The sequence below is a fragment of the Notolabrus celidotus genome, chromosome 10 (genome assembly GCF_009762535.1).
Source record: "Notolabrus celidotus isolate fNotCel1 chromosome 10, fNotCel1.pri, whole genome shotgun sequence".
In the NCBI taxonomy this organism is placed as follows: Eukaryota; Metazoa; Chordata; class Actinopteri; order Labriformes; family Labridae; genus Notolabrus; species Notolabrus celidotus.
The window spans coordinates 36,733,869-36,754,196 of NC_048281.1; the positions used below are offsets into that span (position 1 = coordinate 36,733,869).

The window sequence follows — 20,328 nt, forward strand, 5'->3', positions numbered from 1 at the left end:
ATATACTTTAATATAGACTTTAATATATACTTTAATATAGACTTTAATACAGACTTTGATATATACTTTAATATAGACTTTAATATATACTTTAATATAGACTTTAATACAGACTTTAATATAGACTTTAATATAGACTTTAATATAGACTTTAATACAGACTTTAATATATACTTTAATATATACTTTAATATAGACTTTAATATAGACTTTAATATAGACTTTAATACATACTTTAATATAGACTTTAATATATACTTTAATACAGACTTTAATATAGACTTTAATACAGACTTTAATATAGACTTTAATACATACTTTAATATAGACTTTAATATAGACTTTAATACAGACTTTAATATAGACTTTAATACAGACTTTAATATATACTTTAATATAGACTTTAATATAGACTTTAATACAGACTTTAATATAGACTTTAATACAGACTTTAATATATACTTTAATATAGACTTTAATACAGACTTTAATATAGACTTTAATATAGACTTTAATACAGACTTTAATATAGACTTTAATATAGACTTTAATACAGACTTTAATATAGACTTTAATACAGACTTTAATACATACTTTAATATAGACTTTAATATATACTTTAATACAGACTTTAATATAGACTTTAATACAGACTTTAATATAGACTTTAATACAGACTTTAATATATACTTTAATACAGACTTTAATATAGACTTTAATACAGACTTTAATACATACTTTAATATAGACTTTAATATATACTTTAATACAGACTTTAATATAGACTTTAATATAGACTTCTTTATAAATAAGGTTAAAGTGGGTGAAATGTCCTCACTGCGGCAGGAAGCTAGCACTAACATTTCCAGCTAGCCGTTGCTAGCTAGAAAATTTCTAACGGTTGCTTGGTGACGTCATGATTCTTGTCGACCGTTAGTTTAAATTTCGGGTGACGTCACGCCGTCAGCCGTTAGCCGTTAGCTCGTTCTGAACCCTGGTCCCTTCATGGAGTCCTTTCAGACGGTCTGGCCCGGATCCTGGTCGTACTGTCCCGGACCCGCGCCCTACGAGCTGCCCGTCCCCCGGCTCGAGTACTCGGACTACGCGAGGGTGGTGGTCCCTTGTTACTGCAGCAGGGTGACCCAGAACCAGAACCAGAACCTCAACCAGAGTGAGTTAAAAACACAGAGTTTCATTAAAGTTAATCTAAATATGTTTCTACAGGATCAGTTAAACTAACAGACTACATGTTGAATATTAAATATGTTTCTACAGGATCAGTTAAACTAACAGACTACATGTTGAATATTAAACATGTTTCTACAGGATCAGTTAAACTAACAGACTACATGTTGAATATTAAATATGTTTCTACAGGATCAGTTAAACTAACAGACTACATGTTGAATATTAAATATGTTTCTACAGGATCAGTTAATAAACTAACAGACTACATATTGAATATTAAATATGTTTCTACAGGATCAGTTAAACTAACAGACTACATGTTGAATATTAAATATGTTTCTACAGGATCAGTTAAACTAACAGGCTACATGTTGAATATTAAATATGTTTCTACAGGATCAGTTAAACTAACAGACTACATGTTGAATATTAAATATGTTTCTACAGGATCAGTTAAACTAACAGACTACATGTTGAATATTAAATATGTTTCTACAGGATCAGTTAAACTAACAGACTACATGTTGAATATTAAATATGTTTCTACAGGATCAGTTAAACTAACAGACTACATGTTGAATATTAAATATGTTTCTACAGGATCAGTTAAACTAACAGGCTACATGTTGAATATTAAATATGTTTCTACAGGATCAGTTAAACTAACAGACTACATGTTGAATATTAAATATGTTTCTACAGGATCAGTTTATAAACTAACAGACTACATGTTGAATATTAAATATGTTTCTACAGGATCAGTTAAACTAACAGACTACATGTTGAATATTTGAGTCATTTTTTAATCAAACTGTTGTTTCTTTATAACAGAGGAGAACAGGAGGTTCTTTCTGGACAGGTGAGCTCGTCACAGATCTCTTTAGATTTTACTAATAATATTTTCAGATTTGGTTTGTTTTGGTGGAATGTTATGACTTCTATGTGAAGTAAATTAAACTAAAGTTTAAATAAATAAGTAACAGCTTGTTCTGTGTTTCCTAGGTCTGTGTTCGATTTGGTGGACGCTCATCCATACCTCTCCCTAACTGACCCCAAGCTGCTGGGCTGGTACCTGCGTTTGTCTCCAGAGGACAGGAAGCTCATACAGGGTATGTTTCACCATGAATTCTGCAGGCAAGCTAGACTTCTTCAGATCACTCGAGACAAATCTGTGCAAGGGAACAAAACTCCAGTATTTAAAACAAGACTTCTTAATCAAGGATCAGATCCAGTCCCATCTTCCAGACAGGACTCAGTCTGATCTCATCTTAATCCACCATGAGCAGAGCACTTTGCAGCATTTAGCAAGTTACAGTGGCAAGGACAAACTTCCTTTAACAGGCAGAAACCTCCAGCAGGACCAGACTCATGTTAGACACACATCTGCTGAGACCGTGTTGGAGAGAGGGATAGAGGGAGATGAAGAGAGAGAGAGAAAGAGATGATAGTAGTAGTTGTAGATTCAGAGAAACCTACGAGACAAGGGAGCTCAGGGACTGCAGAAAGGTCTATGGTTAGCATGAATAATGTTTGTGACACCTGATAAATGAAGAAATGAGCAAATCGTACAAACCATGCCTGTATCCCTTCATTGTGTAATAAAACAGAAGGTTAGTATTGTGATTATGAAACAAGTGTTTTTCTTTCTCCAAGATGAAGGAGGGTTTCATCAGTTCCTGCAGAGGCATCCTGCCCTAGAACTGTCCAGCCATCATGTTTATGTAAAGTGTAAGTCTGTGAAGCGGTCTCAGTTGTCTGATATCTGTGACAGAGAGGAGACGGTGACGGTTTTCAATTCATTACAGATAACATTAGAAGTGCCAAACCCGCCAAACCCGCCATGACCTCCACAAAGTGAGTCTGCAGCAAACTCAGTGAATTCATAACGGGGTGAATTAAGACTTCATTATCCTACATGTACGTTTGGTTGAACCTCTTCTCTCTCTTTGTGTTTGTTTGTCATCCAGGAAATCAGGAGGAAAGAAGTGCACATGTGGTATTTAGCAGATCTCACACGTTTTGTTCATCATTTAGTCTTAAACATGAATTCAACCATGCATCTGCAGCTCAACACTTCTGTCTTTAATATCGTCCTGCACAGACGAGGAGCTGAACAAGCTGCCCAGTCACCTGAGGGAGACTTTGAGCCTGCTGAGCTGCTGCAACGACAATGAACCCAAAACACGTCCCTGTGAACAGCTGGTCCCGCTACAGGACAGCTTCCAAACCGTTTTCAACTACCACAGCACTCAGGATCCAAAGCTCCAAAAGACTCACAAAGTGAGATATCCACAGTCGTCTCTGTAGAAGTTTAACAGATAAAGTTTGAACTCTGATTTTAATCCTGCAGATCTGTTAAAACAGATGTGTGTGTGTGTGTGTGTGTGTGTGTGTGTGTGTTTGTGTGTGTGTGTGTGTGTGTGTTCTTCCTGAAGGGTCTGTCTCTGTTTCAGCTGAATGAAGACGGTGCTTCATGGCAGACGTCTCCAAGCAGCAGTGTGGCTTTGTGCAAAGATCCAGTGGCCCTGGCGAGCTTCTCTGTGGACCTGGAGCTGGAGAGATGCAGGCAGCAGGAAAATCCTGAGCTTAGGAGCCAGACTGTAACGACACAAAGCCAGAGTGCAAACGTATCCTATCCTGAAGTCAGTGCGTTACAGTGAGTAGCTCAACAGTAAGCGTATGCATCTGAAACTGTGGAGGGAAAAGACTGTTAGAGACATGGGGTGCATTTGGACCAAGAGTTCCAGGGTCTTTTAGCCCCCTGAACTACTTTCCCCTGAACTAAAAGGTTCCTGGTCCCCCATTGTTGTCTGCGTTTGGACCGCGGGCTGAAGTCCTGGGTAGGTTGTGTAGATCAGGCTAGTGATGTATGGAGGGAAAAAAAAGTACATGCACTACACCACCAGACCAGTAGAGGGCAGTAACACAAAGAGGAATGCCATTCATCACAGATGGAAAAAACAATGACTGAATGGTTTTTGGAAAATTTTGACAAAAAAAATTTTTGACAAAAAAATTTTTGACCCAAAAAATTTTTGACAAAAATTTTTTTTGACAAAAATAAATTTTGACAAAAAAAAAAAAATTTGAAAAAAAAAAAAATTTGACAAAAAAAAAAAATATATTGACAAAAAAGAGAAAAAAAAATTTGAAAAAGAAAATTGAAGAAATAAAAAATTGGACAAAAAAATGTTCACAAAAAAAAGTTGACCCGGAGCCTGTCAAAAAAAATAATTTTCCTCAAATTTGAAATAGTGCTCCAAAAGCAAAAAAACAGAAAAAAAGTGAAAAATTTGGGCCTGCAGGTCCAAACATGGAAAAAGCAATGAATGAATCAACACGTGAGAGGAGATAAGCGCGAGTAGTAAAGACGTTTCAACACGGCTTTAAAATCCTTTTGAACTCAAAAAGCCGTGATCGCCCGGTGTTTTGCTTTAAACAGCGACCCTGTTAACTGGAGACTCTCAGAAAAAAATATTTTGAAAAAAAATTTGAAAAACATTTTTGAAAAAAGAAATTTGACAAAAATAATTGGAAAAATAAAAAAATATTGACAAAAAAAAATATTGAAAATTTTTTTTTGACCATCATTAAATATCTGATGAGGATATTTTGAAATCTTAATTAAAACAAAACTAGTTTGCATTCCCAGGAACTCCCTCTGTGTTTCAACAGCTGTGTAAACTCCACAAACACTGACACGTTCAGCTGAAGGTCTCCAGTTTACAGGGTCACTTTTAAAAGCGGAACACCGGGAGGAGAGACGCATTCACGGTGGGCTGAGAGAAGACTACTGTTACAAGCTGCTAAATCAAGAGAATCACAGCTTCTTCTTTTGAAAAGTACACACACATACAAACAAGATAGAACAAATAAAAACTAATGAAAGAAAGAGAAATCAAGTGAATCACAAATGGAAAAAAAAAATGACTGTGAATGTTTTTTGGAAAAATTTGACCAAAAAAAAATTTGACAAAAAAAATGGTTGACAAAAAAAATGTTTGACAAAAACATTTTTTGACAAAAAAAAATTTTGACAAAAAAAGTTTTGACAAAAAAAAAATTTGAAAAAAAAATAAAGATTTGACAATATTCTTTTGAAAAAAATTAAAATATTGACAAAAAAGTGAAAAAAAAAATTTTGAAAAAAAAAAATTTGAAAACTAATGAACTAATAAAACTAATGAAAGAAAGAGAAATCAAGTCAATCACAGATGTGTGTGATGTTATTGTGGACGGAGGGAGGAATAAAAACACTGAGGTTAATCTACCAATCAGACACGTTCAGCATTTCAGGCCCCGTCCCCCGAAAGTCCCGGGACCTTTGAAAAGTACTACCCCCCTAGCAGGGGCTTTTTAGGGGGGAGATTATCTACCTCTGAACTAAACTTAGACCCTGGGTCCACCGGTCCAAACGCACGTAGTTCAGGACTAAAGTCCATTTGGTCAAAAAACGCCTTTTGATGTTTCAGGTCCGAGTGGCCACCGTTTGAAAGCGACTCTCCCTCTCAGTACTTCAGCTTCAACAGCGTCCTCATGGATCCTGCGGAGTTTACTGACAGCAAAGAGAGCGCTGTGGACGATAAGGAAGCCGTCTTAAGCTGTAAAGATTCAGGCAATAACTTCCCCAGCGTCATGAAGGACGACCGGAGCATCCTGGCCTGTGTGACCGGAGACGAGAGGACAGCAGACATCGCTGAGTCCTCTCAGTCTGCAGGAACGCTCACCTGCGCTCCTCCTCCTGTCACCACCTGTGAGGTCATGGTTGGGACCGAGCCGCCACAGCGTACGACAGCTTTCTCTCAAACGGAGGCGCCAGGATCCTCTGACAAACACGTCATCACTGAAGTCCACATGGCAGACCTGGACTATCTCACTGAGGTATCGCTGAAACCAGAGACGTGACTCTAAATCCTCTGCAGGGAATGTTACTGAACCTTTTTTTCCTCTCCAGGAATTCATGAAACTGAAGAGAGCTGAGGAGGAGCTGAGGGAGCTGAGACTGAAGATGAAGAGGTGAGATCACACCTGGTCCTCCTTCAGACTCCCGCTGGAGGGCTTCCTCTGCTGTAGAGATGTTGTTTGTAACGGTGTTGTGTTTTTGGCAGCCCTGGTTGTGTGCTGAAGAAGGAATGTGAGTGTTTGCAGCGAGCTCAGCAGGCAGAGCTGGGCCTCCTGGCTCTACAGTACAGCATGTGCAGACAGCACTGCTGGAGACTCTACTGCACGTCTGCTGAGGGAGACCAGCTCACACCAGAGTAAGGAGACACCAGATACTGTGCTCAAAGTTTATTTGACAGTCAAAGTAAGTCATGACGAGACAAAGGCTGCGGACGGTGATTCGTGTACCTCTGCTCCTCCCTGCAGACCAAAGGATCCTCCTGCAAACATCGAACACGTCGTGCAAAAGCTGGAAACAGACTTCAATCAGATGAGGGCTGAGATCCTGAGAGGGGTTCCCCTGAAGCGACTGAAGCCTCTGTCTGTCGACTGTGAGAAGATCACGACTGGAGGAAGTTATGTCCCTGCACAGGTGAGACTCAGACTCTTTCCCATACTCACCTGAATGTTTGATTTATCTTATCTAACTTGTGTTCTTCGTGTTTAGATCGTCCGTGATGTTCTGGGGAGTGTCCCTGCAGGGTGAGTCTGATGTCCTTTATTTGTTATCATGAAGCAGCTCAGGTGTTTGAGTAGAAAGACAAAGTGACGTCATCTCTTCTGATCCACAGCCGCTCTGAGGAGACGCAGGAACACAAAGTACAGAGTGAAGACAAAGGCTGTCCGGACGCTCGGAGCAGAAACATCTGTCAGGTGAGACGTGATGGAAGAGAAAGAACTCCAGCTGCAGACGATTACACATGAAGCCCATCATCGATGAATCATTTCATCCTTTTTAAAGCTAAACATCTGCTGCTTCGAGCTTCTGACACGAGAGACTGTGTGGCTTTATTTAATGAAGACATGATGCAAACTGAAGACAACACTTTGAGCTCTTGGAAAGAGAAAATCTGCACATCTCTTTGATTTAATATGAACTAAAAGAACTTAAGTTTATCTTTATTCAGACTGTTTTTAATCTTCAGCAGAGAAAAGAGAAAGAGATGAAGAAGGAGAGCAAAGCAAAGAGAGCGGTAACTCTGCTCCTCCAGGATAAAAACACCACCCCCAACGTCCCCAACGTCCCCATCATCCCCAACGTCCCCAACGTCCCCAACGTCCCCAACGCACACAGGCCTGAAGAGCAGCAGACAGGTGAGTTACTCCTCCTCATATCTTTTGAACAGTGACCTTTGTTAGCGTCTGAATCAGAGATGAGATCTTCTGTTTGTTGGCTTCAGTGACGTGTAGAGAGCTGAACAGCAGCGAGGCGTGGTACGACGCTGAAGAGGATCTAGAGCCTCCTGGACCTGCAGCGGCTCCTGAGACGGGACGAGACGCAACCAAAGATGAGCCCGGCGGTACGAGTTCAAACCAACTTTATTTATATCACACATTTAAAAGTACAGGAAGACAACAATAAACAACATATCTATATAAAACAGTAAAATCAGGTGAAGTCTGTTGGGATATTAAGGTCAAAGAGGAGATCAAAGAGAAGAGATATTTTAGGCGTGTTTAATGCACATGCAGCGTGTTCATGGAGAGAAGTTAAAGAATGAGAATATTTGAAGATCTAAACTTTAGTGTTTGGATTGTTTCAGGCACAGAATCTCCCCGTGAGGACGTCCAGCTCTCTGTTCTGTTTGTGTCTAACCTGCCGAGTCACGTGACCAAGGTGAGTTTGTACCTGCTGATTGATCACACACACCAACACCATGAGTTCCTCTGCTGAGAGTCACTGTGCCTCATTCACCAATATCTTCTTCAATGTCCTCTTCAGAAGGTTCCTAAGAGAAGTCCACGTCACATTCATGAACGCTTCTCACCTTTGTTCTTGAATTGATGAACGCCACGTCCTCGTTGAAGCTCGATGTTCCTAATTAGCTTAGAGATACTACCCTTAGATGACCATATAAGGGCATGACACTGCAGGGCCACACACAGAAATCACACAGGAAGAGGAGAGACATCGGGAATGCACAAATTAAATTAGAAAGATAGTTTAGTTGATCTGAAATGGAAACACAAACAAGCTGATTTTATTTAAATTTAAATAAAAAAGAAATATATTCGCTGATATCACTCGTTTAAAGATCATCAGAAACGCTGTAACCAGAAAAGGACGCACAGCAGACAGAGAGAAATAAAACGTTTGATCTCAAATCTGAAGGAGAGTTTCCTGAGACAGACGTTCCTCTTCTTTTAGTCCAATAATTGATCCAGTTGGACCGTGACTTCTCAGATTTAGTTTAGTTACAAACAAGATTGGAGAATATCAGAACCTTCTTAAAAACCCCGTCAGTGAGGCCCAGCGTCATGTTCTCATCAGATTCACTTTACAGAGTGTAGAGGTGTTCTCTGGTCAGCAGGGGGCAGTGCAGGCTCAGACTAACTCTCTCTCTCTCTTTCAGAGCGACGTGATGAAGTGGTTTGAGAAACACAACGCCTCTGACGTCAGCATCTCTGATTTACAGAATGATTTAAGGTACCTGTGACGACACCTCTCAGCAGTGTTTGAGTGTCGAGGTCTCACAAAGGTTAAAGTTGTTTTTATGAACTCAGACTCTCATGCTGTGAGTCCTCGTCTCAAAATAACAACTCTGTTTGTGATCCAGAGTTGCCTTAGTGAAGATGAGAGGATCCCAGTCTGCTGAAGCTGCAGTCAGAGAGCTGAACGGCTGCAACATGCAAGGCCAAACTTTACACGTGGAGCAGGTCATCGGGGCCGCTGGTGGGAGCCAGAACCGGGTCCAGGACTCCATCAAACAACCTGAGGCTGCACAGGTGGACAAAGCACCTCAGACCTCCAACAATGAGTCCAGTAAACCTGAGAGAAAGGTACAGCCCGGTCCCTTTTATGTCAGGTTTTAAAAGTCTCTCTCTACACATTGAAGCCTCCTGATCATGCAGACTTTTGAAGCTCCCAGTCACCTCTCTGACTTTGAAGACATCTTGTAAGTTTCTGTTTCTTCTCTCTCCTCAGCTGGTCTCTCAGCCACCGCTCAGCTCCAGCACCAAGAACAGGAAAGTGGTCTGCATCTCCCCCACCGCGAAGGAAACCAGCGTGCCCCAACATTACTGCACCATGAGCGGCTTCGACAGCCTGATGGCCGAGCTGACGCAGAGACACTCGGACGTGGGCAGGCAGAGGATCGTGGACGCTCTGATCGAGCTGAGGGCCAAGCATCACGGGGTCCTCAGCGGCCTGCCCCTCAGGACCATCAGAGACCTGACGTCTGAGATCCTGAGCAGGTCGGGTCCTTCAGCGCAGTGATGGAGGAGACGCACTTTCATAATTTGTTAATAATAATCTGTTTGAAGCTCTTTGTTGGGAGGAGAGGATCTAATGTCTAAGAAATGATCCTGAAGTTGTAAAGAGTCACAGGGCCGTGTTTTATTTCTGACTGTTTCTGATTGTTAAAGAAGTTGTTTTAGAGAAAGTGAAAGGTCCTCCTTTGACACACATTTAGCAGTTAAATTAATTTATAAAGAGAAGAAATGCTGTTTAATGTTGAGTACAGTTTTATATTCAGCAGCTTTTGTTCCTACGTTTGTCCTCCGTCAATAAAAAGGACGCTTTAAGATATTTCATTACCTTCTTTACCTTCTGCAAATCCATCCCTGCTCGTCTTCATTTCCTCATCTCAGAGAAAGAGAAAGCTTGATGGAGGAGGAAGACAGGATTCAGTTCTAACCTCTGCAAGAATCTTTAATTTATATAATCAAATAAAAAATGAGGTATAAAACTGTCTGTTCTTGGTGTGAAGGGGAAAAAAAACAAGTTCATAAGCTGTAATAAATCTAAAGCACCAGATAAAAACTAAACACAGCTATAGACTCAAACAGATTACACAGATTTGTGTTGCATAAACATGGAATTAAAATTACGCTAAAAGATGCATAGATATAAAAACAAAATCACAAAATGAAAGTTTTATTTTGTGTTTTTTTTCAAATTCTAATGTTTCATCTTTCTGCTTTATGTCTGATTTTACTGTTTTTGTGAAGCACTTCTTACATGTATTTAAAAGTGCTTTACAAATAAAAATATAATTAACTCAACTCTATTTATTAATCCCCTTTCATACACATAAACATGCTTCACAAAATAAAAAAAAATTGGTAAAATTAAAAAAGGCATTATTATAAATAAAATAAAATCAATCCAGTAAAATTAAGAAAATAAGTAGGAGTGGGAAGAAAAGTTAAAAATAAGGTAGCGTTAACAAGATCAGATGAATAGAATTAAATAAGATGAATAAATGTTAAAGCAATGATTCAAATAACAGTCCAGGGCTAAAAATATATTACTCCAAATTAAAAGCTAGATTAATTAATTAATATTATTTATTCAGGATATATTGCTTTAAAAAATACCAGCAGTCAATAGATGGAGCACAAAGGTTTTTTAAATTAACTTTAAATGCAGAAATTCAAGTTATGAAGTTCTGACGAAGATAATCACCTCTGACCTGCAGGTTGACTCTTCTTTAAAGTTAAAAAATAAATGGACCTTGAGATGTTTTTATGGTATTGATTGTGTTCCTGCAGCAGATCCAGACATTTAAATTCAACTTAAACAAAAAAGAAATATTGACCAGTATTATAAGAATACAATTGGGTTTCTGTGAAGACAAATGTACATAGAAGATAAGAAAGGTGAGGAAATAAAAACATCTTTACTGAAATATACAAATTTATTTTACATGTATGATTCTGTAATATTGTGTCATTTATTCTCTCATCCTGTCTCAGATTGGTCCTCCTCTCTGTCCCTCTGTAAACTGCAGACAGCTGAACAAACACACATTTACATTCTGCTCATGTTTCCCTTAGCAACAGATCCTCTCCTCCAGGAGCAGCTCCTCACTCCACCAACAGGGGTCCTCACTGCATGCAGGGACTGGAGTCAGCCTCAGTCTGGAGCCAGCAGGGAAATGGTTAATATAATCCCCAGTTAGAAAGGGGAGGAGAGAGAGAGAGAGAGGGAGAGAGGGAGAGAGAGAGAGGGAGAGAGGGAGAGAGAGAGAGAGAGAGAGGAGAAATCCCTGCTGCAGTTTGAGTGACATTATCTGCCTATACTCGGGTTTTGTCTCTTCTTCCAGGTTCCCCTGTTCTCTGTGTAAGATCGAGGAGGACCCGGAGGTCCATGGAGGGGTCCTGGATCTGCTGTCAGGGATGGGAGGAGTAGTCAGTCCGGGGAGAGCTGCAGAGGAATCCACAACTTGAGTTCAACAAGCGGATCAACAGGACTCCGAGAGTCTGTAAAAACATGGCTCACTGTCTCTGCCTGCACCCCGAGCCTGGATCCTAAACCAGGACTGGCTCTGCCTGGATCCTAAACAGGGACTGTCTCTGCCTGGATCCTAAACCAGGACTGTCTCTGCCTGCACCCCGAGCCTGGATCCTAAACCAGGACTGTCTTTGCCTGCACCCCGAGCCTGGATCCTAAACCAGGACTGTCTCTGCCTGCACCCCGAGCCTGGATCCTAAACCAGGACTGTCTTTGCCTGCACCCCGAGCCTGGATCCTAAACCAGGACTGTCTCTGCCTGGATCCTAAACCAGGACTGTCTGCCTGGATCCTAAACCAGGACTGTCTCTGCCTGGATCCTAAACCAGGACTGTCTCTGCCTGCACCCCGAGCCTGGATCCTAAACCGTGAGGTAGCTGGTCTCAGGGCTGGAATGGAGTAAACACACTGTAACCTGGCTTTGTACACAGTAACAGGGGAGAGAGGAGCTCCTGGTTCAGGTCTAACCCACTGTCAGCTTCAGAGGGAGAGGGACAGACCTGATAAACACGCAGAGGGACACCATGTGGACCCCCCCAGGGACCTGGATCTGGAGAGTCGCTTTGTGCTGCGCGCTTCTGGAAACACTGCTGCACACTGCCGGAGGTAAGACAAAGCAGGCTGTGTGTGTGTGTGTGTGTGTGTGTGTGTGTGTGTGTGTGTGTGTGTGTGTGTGTGTGTGTTTATACAGTCTATGGTGTGTGTGCACTACAGTCTCTGTTATCTGCATTCAGCTTGTGTTTGCAGAAACAATATAGAGCCTGTGTTTGTATACACACACACACACACACACACACACACACACACACACACACACACACACACACACACACACACACACACACACACACACACACACATTTAGAGCTACTGTAACCTGGAGCCACATGGAGTTGAGAAACAGGTCATTGGGTTGTTTATGTTTCATGCAGGTTCCAGAGGAGAGAGGAACACTCACCTTGTTTCCTTCTCTCAGGTTCATGATTAATGAAGGAGAGTTAGAACACACTCAGAATATCTCCTCCTCAGTCTCACAGGTGCCTCAGTGTCCACAAGGAAAGGGAATGATCAATTAATAGAATACAAACCTTCTGTAAGGTGTGATTATTGTGCATCTTAAACACCACACATGTGCTTCTGTGAATGTTATGATTGTAAATGCTAGCATTGTGTCAGACAGGCTGAATACTACACTGTAAAAATGCCCCTTCAAAAATAAGAAAAACCTTATTCTAAGGTACCTTTACCTTGAAATAAGCAAAAAAATCAGCCAATAGAAGAAGTGAAAATTTGCTTGGTAAGATTTGTTAAAATAAGACGTAATATTTAGAAAACTGTGATCTTAAAATTAGCAGGGAAAACTTATTTTAATTAATATTGTCCCAGTATTTTAAATCTTAGTGTCTCAGAATAAGACAGGAATGATAAACATTAATATTTCTGCACTCAACTTCTTCATCTGAGATATATTCACCTTCATCTGAGTTGTATTATAGCAGCACTTCTCTAGGTTTAAGACCATCTTCTTCTTGAAATAAGGTGACAAAGTGTAATTGTCTCATGTTGAGATCTAATGTCTTCTCATAGTGAGCTGGATATACTAATATTCAGTCATGTTGTTCTTTAGGAGAAGCTCTGCTCTAAAGGAGCTGTTTCATTGTGTGCATGGAGTTTGAGGAGGAAGATTTATATCTGATTTAAAGAAACAGTGTCTGAAAACTGAAACCCACCCTTAAAAACAACAACTTCTCTTTCTTTCTTTCTTTCTTTCTTTCTTTCTTTCTTTCTTTCTTTCTTTCTTTCTTTCTTTCTTTCTTTCTTTCTTTTATCAGTGGATCTGTTTTCTGATAGATTAATAAAAGTCATTTCCTTAAATCAAGTAAAGTGTTTGTCTTAAATCCAGATTATCCGTCTTCTATAAATAAGATCTCAGCTTGTAAAATGTCTGAAATGTTAAATAAACCTTGTTTCTTCTAAATTAAAACTCAAAACAAGATCATTTCAAGATTGTTTGACTGAACAAGATATTTAAGATGTCTTAAAACTCTCTCTATCTCTCTCAAATGTTCCTTGTTCAGTAAATGTATCTGAAATCAAGAGGGAGAAGACATTTAGACTGAAAATGAGAATATTTCACTTGGTAAGATTTGGAGGTTTTGCAGTGAAGGGGTGGGGATGGCGGTCATTAAATAATGACCCTTATTCAACCACCTCCAGGAGCTTGTATTTTATAAAGCTGCAGCATGTTTTGGGGCTTCTTATCCTTCTTTCTACATATTTTAATGTCCTCAGTCACAGAAATATCAGAGGCATCCTCCAGTTTAATGCAAACCTCTGCAAACAAACAGGTTACAGCTTCAGCCTGTAACATGGAACTGAAATAGAACCTGTCAGACCAGTGCCTCTACAAACCTAAAACAACAAAGAGGAGGGTTGCATTGCTTTGCACTGATTTAGTTTTCCTAATCCCTAATCTGAAGATCTGTGATAGACTCTGCCGTGTGATTGTTGTAACCCTGCTCCTCTGTGATCTCCTCCAACATGATTCAGGTCTTAACTTGTGTATGAGTGGCAGCGCTACATCCTGTGAAGAATGCCTCCTGATTCACCCCAGCTGCGCCTGGTGCGCACAAGAGGTAAAGTTCACCTGCAGGGGAATATAGTCTGGGTTTATAATCCCTGCCAGCACCGAGGTGTGATCATGATGTGTCCCCCTCTCATCCTGCAGGACTTCAGGAGGGGCCGGACTCTGACGTCACGCTGCGACTTCCTTCAGAACCTGCATAAGAGGGGCTGCGAGCCGCAGTTCATCGAGTACCCCAGCAGCAGTGTTTCCATCCTGCAGAACATGCCCCTGAGCTCTAAGGGGTCCGGAGCGACCCCCAGCGTGGTCCAGATTATGCCCCAGAAGATCTCAGTCAGCCTGAGGCCCGGTGAGTTTTCTACATCAGGGTCAGGAGAGAGAAGGTTCAGAAGTTTCTCTTAGATGAGTCAGAGCTAACACAGTCTCTCCTCCCACTCATCCAGGAGGCCAGACCTGGTTCGGGCTGCAGGTCCGGCAGGTTGAGGACTACCCGGTAGATCTGTACTACCTCATGGACCTGTCCCTGTCCATGAAAGATGATCTGGACACCATCCGTAACCTGGGCACCAAGCTGGCCCTGGAGATGGGGAAACTCACCAGTAACTTCAGGCTGGGCTTCGGATCCTTCGTGGACAAAAACATGTCCCCCTTCTCGTACACGGCGCCCAAGTATCAGGAGAACCCCTGCAGCGGGTGAGTGTTCACGGCCTGATCTATGGAGTTACACATGTTGTGGTGGGACTCATAAGCAGATTCAGACTTTGTTGGAGCCGGTCCTGTCGATCTGCTCGGCTGGCAGCTACTTCACAGCTGCTGGACCTGCAGAGTAATCCTTGGACGCACATGAACCCACAGAATCAGGTCTAAAGTTCTGGTTCCAGCTGCTCTGAGATCAGGTTGTTATTCTTGGATTATCGACGTTTGGAAACGTTTCCTACAAAGAACTCATTTTATTGATATAACACCTTTAAGACATTCAAACATGAAACCCTGAGAGCTTCACAGAGAACAGAGAGGCAGAGACAACAGCAGGAGGGGAACTGATAGAAGGCAAAAACATGGAAGAGGAAAGGGAAATACTTCAAAATAAAATCAAACCATTACAATAAAAAATCAATACAATAAAATCAGATAAATTCCAGAGAAATATATTTAGTCATTATAAACAATAAATTATATCAAATAAATACAATAAAATCAAGCAAATAAAATAAAAAAAGATAAAATATTACAAAAATAAAATAAGTCATTATAATAAAATCAATACTATTAAATCAGATAAATTCCAGAAAAATATATTAAGTGATTATAATAAAATAGATCAAATATAATGAATAAAATCAAGCAAATAAAATCTGATAAATATTATAAAAATACAACAAGTCATTATAATGAAATAAATAAAATGAAATCAATACAATAAAATTAATAAAATAAAATATGATAAAGATAAAATAACATAAAATAAGATAGAATACAAAATGAATAAAAATAAGATCAGGATCAGGCTCAAAGGCTCCTGATAAAAACTGACATTAAACCTTCCAGAGAACACTCTCTGGTCTTCCTCAGCCTGGATCAGCTGTTTGTTTGAGCTTCTGTGTGCAAACATTTTATTTACAGAGCCTGATTTAACAGTTAAACACCAAAGTCTCTTAAACACATTCCCATCCTCTGAAGAGTCTGAGGTTCCTCCTGAGTCCTCTGGTCCTCTGCTGACGTCAGAGTGTCGCAGCAGATAAAAGACAACATCTGAACGTGGAACTCAGCCTGCGACTCTATTTCTGCCCCTCCATGAATCATGCAGAGGTCGACACTCTGCGGTTTCTGGAAAGCTGGATTGGTTGTTTTTGACAGGGCGATGTAAATAAACACTTTTTAAAGGTGGCCCCTCCGCCCTGCGCCCCACTGGTCGGGGGTGAGGTCAAACTGAAAGGCAGCAGAGCAGACGGAGGGGAGAGAAGCTGCAGCACTCCATGTTTGCCCCCGAGGTGAGACAGCAGAGCTCTAACACAGCGCCCACCATCACGCACCACTTCACATCTAGGTTATGGGTTCGTGTGTGTGTGTGTGTGTGTGTGTGTGTGTGTGTGTGTGTGTGTGTGTGTGTGTGTGTGTGTGTGTGTGTGTGTGAAGCACAGCAGGCAAATATTCAAAGAGATAGATGACAATGTTTTAACCCCAAAGCAGACTCACTGACTTCCTGCTGATGCTCAGCCCGTTCACTCAGAGAGAGGAGAGCTGCATTTAGAGGATCTGGATCCCTCAGACGGTCTGATTCAGTTTCAGACGTTATTAAAGGACATTAATTATAATTATATAATCTTTATTTATTTAGATCTTTTAAAAAAATAAAGAAACTAAAAGACAATAAAAGAGAAATGTGAGGGAGACACATGAAAAGGTTGGAAGAAATATAAAGTGAAAGAGAATCAAAATATAATAAAATAATACAATAAAATGATAAATTCCTGCACATTGATTAAAATGTGTTTTTAAAAGAGGATAAAGAAGTGTCTAATCCAAAGCATCAGTGACACCTTCAAACACTGCTGTAAGAGCTGCTGCTAACATAACGTCTTCCAGAAGATGTTAGCATGTGATTGAAGATTTGACCCAATCAGAAGCGTCAGTATCTCCCACCTCTCAGTTCTGTTTCTTATTCCTGATGCAGGTCTGGATCCTGGTCTCTGCTTTAACTGTACTTTACGAGCATCAGCAGCTAACGCCTCCCTGAAGTCTCTCCCTAAGCAAACATTTAATCTGTGAGGTGAAGAAGGCCTGGGTGTGACGGTCATGCATGAAGTGAAGTGATCAAATACTCAATGCTGCAAACATGGCAGCGTGTAAATCCTGAAGAAGAGCAGAGTTATTTCTAACATGCACTCTTTAATGACCTCCTCATATCTGCAGGATTACAGTGGAAGCTCTCTTCACCTGTTTGCACACGTTCAGTCCGCCCTGCATCAAACTGAGAACATTCATCCATCTTAACTCCCTCATATTTAACAATGCATCCTTTGGTGCTTTTATTTAGTGTGGATGTGAGAGCTGAGGAGAGAGAGGAAACACTGAGAGGAAACACTGAGAGGAGAGTGTTGGGGATGTGATGCAGCACATGGTGGAGGTCAGGAGTTGAACCTGCGACCGCTGCATGACGCACGATCCCACCGCTGACCCAAACTGACTCCCTGTTATCTAATATTTTAAATGACCAATCACAGCATGGATCAGGGTGATGTAAATATGATAAGAGCATCATCGTGTTGGTGGAAAGGTTCATTTAGAGCCTCTGTGAATGTTTTATTTTGGTTCCTGTAATCATCTCGTTGAATGTCGTCCTGATGTGACCCTCAGAGGAAACATCCACATGTGACCTCTCCTCTGTCTCCCTCACACAGATACAAACTGTTCCCTAACTGCGTCCCCTCCTTCGGGTTCCGGCACATCGTCTCTCTGACGGACAAAGTGGACCGCTTCAACGAGGAGGTGCAGAAGCAGATGGTGTCCCGCAACCGGGACGCACCTGAGGGCGGGTTTGACGCCATCCTGCAGGCGGCTGTTTGTAAGGTGAGGACTGATTTGATGGTCTCTGTTGTCCTTTAGAGGAACCCGGGTTTGGTTCAGGTCGGGGTGAAAGCAGTGAGAAGTGTGTGTTTAGTTTCCGTGGTAATGAGAAGCAGCAGCGGGGGCTGACAGGATGTGCAGCTGGTTAAACATGAGGACGCTCTCAGGCTCCTCTGCAGCTTTAATTGTCTCTACAGGAAGAGGAGGACTCCCTCGCTGCAGCTCCTGCCCTTTAATTTACTGGAGCTGGTTCAAACCCTCACTGCAGGCCGGGCAGGGTCCGACCCCGCGCCTCATTCATCCTTTTTATTGACTTTAATGGAAGTCAGGCCGGCAGTATGACGTCTGTCACATGAATATGAGGCTGAATGAACTTATCAAATTAAAACTGGAGTTATAACTGAGAGAGGGAAGTTTGTTTTTAATGAGAGGAGGAGAGGAGGAACATATTTACCACACAAGTCTCATAAAACAAAGACAAAGGTTTTTATTTCACTTTCTCAGATATTCAAAGAAATGCTGTGATTTTTAAAACGAGGTATGACCTCTATATCAGTAAAATAAAATTACAGTATTTTTTAAAGTCATTTTTAAACATATAACATTCAGATTCAAATTCAGACAACTTTATTCACCCCAAGAAGGGCAATTCATTTATAGCTTCCCATACAACATGTAACATCTACAACACATCCATCATATTTACATGCTACAAGTCACAAGTCAGGCACCGGGTCTGTACATGAGACCAAAGGGTCTGTGGAGGACGGCAATAAGTTCATGTCATAAATAAATAACAGTAAAATACGACAACGATTAAAAGACAATATGATCTCTTGTTATACCAACGTTATTTATAAAGACTGAACAGACTGCCGTCTGAGTTTAAAAGCCTGAGAGCAGACGGGATAAAAGACTTTGAATAGCGGTTAGTTCTCCTCACGGGGGCATCAAGACGGCGAGCTGAAGGCATCAGTACGAACTCGGTACGAAGGACCTGTAAGGGCTGGCCGATAATGTTTTTCACTTTCTTCAGCACCTGGTTCTCCCAGAGGGAGCACAAGTCTCTCTGTTTAACTCCTGTGATCTTGGAGCAGACTGTTACAATGCTCTGCAGGATGTTCCTCTCCTTGAGGGGTAAACCCTCAAACCAGCAGATAAAAGAAAAGGTTAAAGGTTTCACTAAAAGAACAATAAAAGTGACTTAAAATCCTCTGACTGACATTAAAAGAGTTCAGCCTCCTCAGCAGGTAAATCCTCTGCTGGCATCTTTTAACAATAGACACTATGTTGACATTGAACGTTAGTTTGGAATCAAACACAGCTCCCAGGTATTTGTACGACTCAACAGTCTGCACATCTTCCCCATGAGTGACACTAACTTTGTGTACAGTATGTGTCTAAAATCAATAATCATATCCTTTGTTTTGGATCCATTAAGGTCACATTTACATTCTACAGACATAGTCCCTCCTTAAAGGTTCAAATAAAATAATTAAAACATCTGACCCAGGAAGAGGAAAATAAACAAGTATATATTTAAAATCAAATTAATTTATAGTAGTGATCCTGACAACTAAAATAAGGCTTAATAAAAAGAATAAATAACAAAGTAAGAGCACTCTCTGTCAGAGGTTCAAAGATTTGTTTCAACAGATGAGATGTAAGAGGTCTTTTCTCTGTCAGATATTATACAGGTCCTCTTTGTGGGTACTGGATCCAGCAGGTTGTCCACTTCTGTACCCAGAAGGTATCCTGCTGGTGTCAGGATCGGGGGTCATTTCAGAACCTTAACAGTCGGGTTCTTCACTTCCTTCATGAACGTTTTCAAATATCTGCACTCCCAAAGAATGGAATAATGAAACCTGTGAATGTTTAAATCTCTGAGTTATTATATCAGTACATGAACTCGTGATGTTTTTAAATCTAACGGGGAAAAAAGGAGTGCAAGACTCTGCAACTGTTGCAACTGAATCCCTCCAAACGTCAAAGAGCCTCCATGCACAGCTCTCCTTTTAACAACCTCAGAGTGTGATTCTAATACGACATTAGAGAACAGGTCCCTGCAGAGAGAGAGAGTAAAGATCCTCTTCTAACACAATGAGGTGGAAAGGTTAATACTTGTGCAACACACGACATCACAAACGAACAAGCCGCTCGAGGCAGCAGACGACCAGCGGCTCTAATCTACTGTGAGGAAGAGTGATGAGGAGTCTGCTGGTGTTGAAGAGAGCGACCATCACAGACATGTTAGCTGCTGCAGGCTGAAGAGAGTGAGACTGAGGGCCCAGGTTAAAAAGAGAGAGACTTTAAAGTTTCTGTTTGCTGGTTAATGAATAACTTTCAGCCTCGCCCAAAACTTAAACAGCATTTCAATCCTTTCAACATAACCACCTCCTGTTTGAGCCTCCACAATCACTCTGTGTCATACACACCTCGCCGTCTCACACACACCTCTGCTGTTTGTCCTGCAGCTCTGATCGGCCCGTCCTCGTCTCTGTTGTTCTTCAGTAAAAACAAAACGATGAACCAGAGGAGGACTGAACCCTCGCTGGGTCAGAGGCTCTGTTTCTTTAGAGCGAGCATTACTCAGC

At 41.0% G+C, this 20,328-nt stretch overlaps 2 protein-coding genes and 1 long non-coding RNA gene across 6 annotated transcripts in view; 2 read left to right on the forward strand and 1 right to left on the reverse strand.

Annotated features, from left to right (window-relative positions):
- Positions 1 to 841: 841 nt before the first annotated feature.
- rbm44 (RNA binding motif protein 44) lies at positions 842 to 9,877 on the forward strand. 4 transcript variants are annotated; one of them, XM_034693722.1, is made up of 20 exons: positions 842 to 1,171; positions 2,020 to 2,047; positions 2,191 to 2,297; positions 2,842 to 2,916; positions 2,994 to 3,042; positions 3,156 to 3,184; positions 3,290 to 3,468; positions 3,624 to 3,844; positions 5,661 to 6,069; positions 6,143 to 6,204; positions 6,297 to 6,446; positions 6,556 to 6,721; positions 6,797 to 6,831; positions 6,921 to 7,002; positions 7,275 to 7,443; positions 7,530 to 7,649; positions 7,893 to 7,966; positions 8,703 to 8,776; positions 8,907 to 9,129; positions 9,275 to 9,877. In XM_034693722.1, exons 1-20 carry the CDS (start codon positions 1,006 to 1,008, stop codon positions 9,563 to 9,565), a joined length of 2,709 nt encoding a protein of 902 aa, XP_034549613.1. In that variant the 5' UTR covers positions 842 to 1,005; the 3' UTR covers positions 9,566 to 9,877. The 4 variants fall into 4 exon arrangements, with proteins under 4 accessions (XP_034549613.1, XP_034549615.1, XP_034549614.1 ...); XM_034693724.1 differs by having other exon boundaries at positions 912 to 1,171; positions 3,642 to 3,844; XM_034693723.1 differs by having other exon boundaries at positions 913 to 1,171; positions 7,278 to 7,443.
- A 1,097-nt stretch (positions 9,878 to 10,974) lies between these two features.
- On the reverse strand, positions 10,975 to 12,202 carry LOC117820070. The gene is made up of 2 exons (XR_004632683.1): positions 12,084 to 12,202; positions 10,975 to 11,497 (listed from the first exon to the last, which is right to left on the reverse strand). It is a non-coding gene; the product is annotated as an uncharacterized LOC117820070 (long non-coding RNA).
- The window catches only part of itgb5 (integrin, beta 5), a 61,877-nt gene continuing 52,600 nt past the window's right edge, over positions 11,052 to 20,328 (forward strand). The window contains exons 1-6 of the mRNA XM_034693711.1: positions 11,052 to 11,231; positions 11,397 to 12,189; positions 14,134 to 14,219; positions 14,312 to 14,516; positions 14,611 to 14,860; positions 17,569 to 17,737. Coding sequence (XP_034549602.1) covers positions 12,108 to 12,189; positions 14,134 to 14,219; positions 14,312 to 14,516; positions 14,611 to 14,860; positions 17,569 to 17,737 — 792 coding nt within the window. The 5' untranslated portion in view covers positions 11,052 to 11,231; positions 11,397 to 12,107. The remainder of the gene's footprint in view (positions 11,232 to 11,396; positions 12,190 to 14,133; positions 14,220 to 14,311; positions 14,517 to 14,610; positions 14,861 to 17,568; positions 17,738 to 20,328) is intronic.

Coding starts and splice junctions, on each gene's coding strand:
- rbm44 (XM_034693722.1), top strand. CDS start 1,006: ATGGAGTCCTTTCAGACGGTCTGGCCCGGATCCTGGTCGTACTGTCCC. Junction 2,298..2,841: donor GGACAGGAAGCTCATACAGG/GTATGTTTCACC, acceptor TCTTTCTCCAAG/ATGAAGGAGGGTTTCATCAG. Junction 7,444..7,529: donor GCCTGAAGAGCAGCAGACAG/GTGAGTTACTCC, acceptor TGTTGGCTTCAG/TGACGTGTAGAGAGCTGAAC.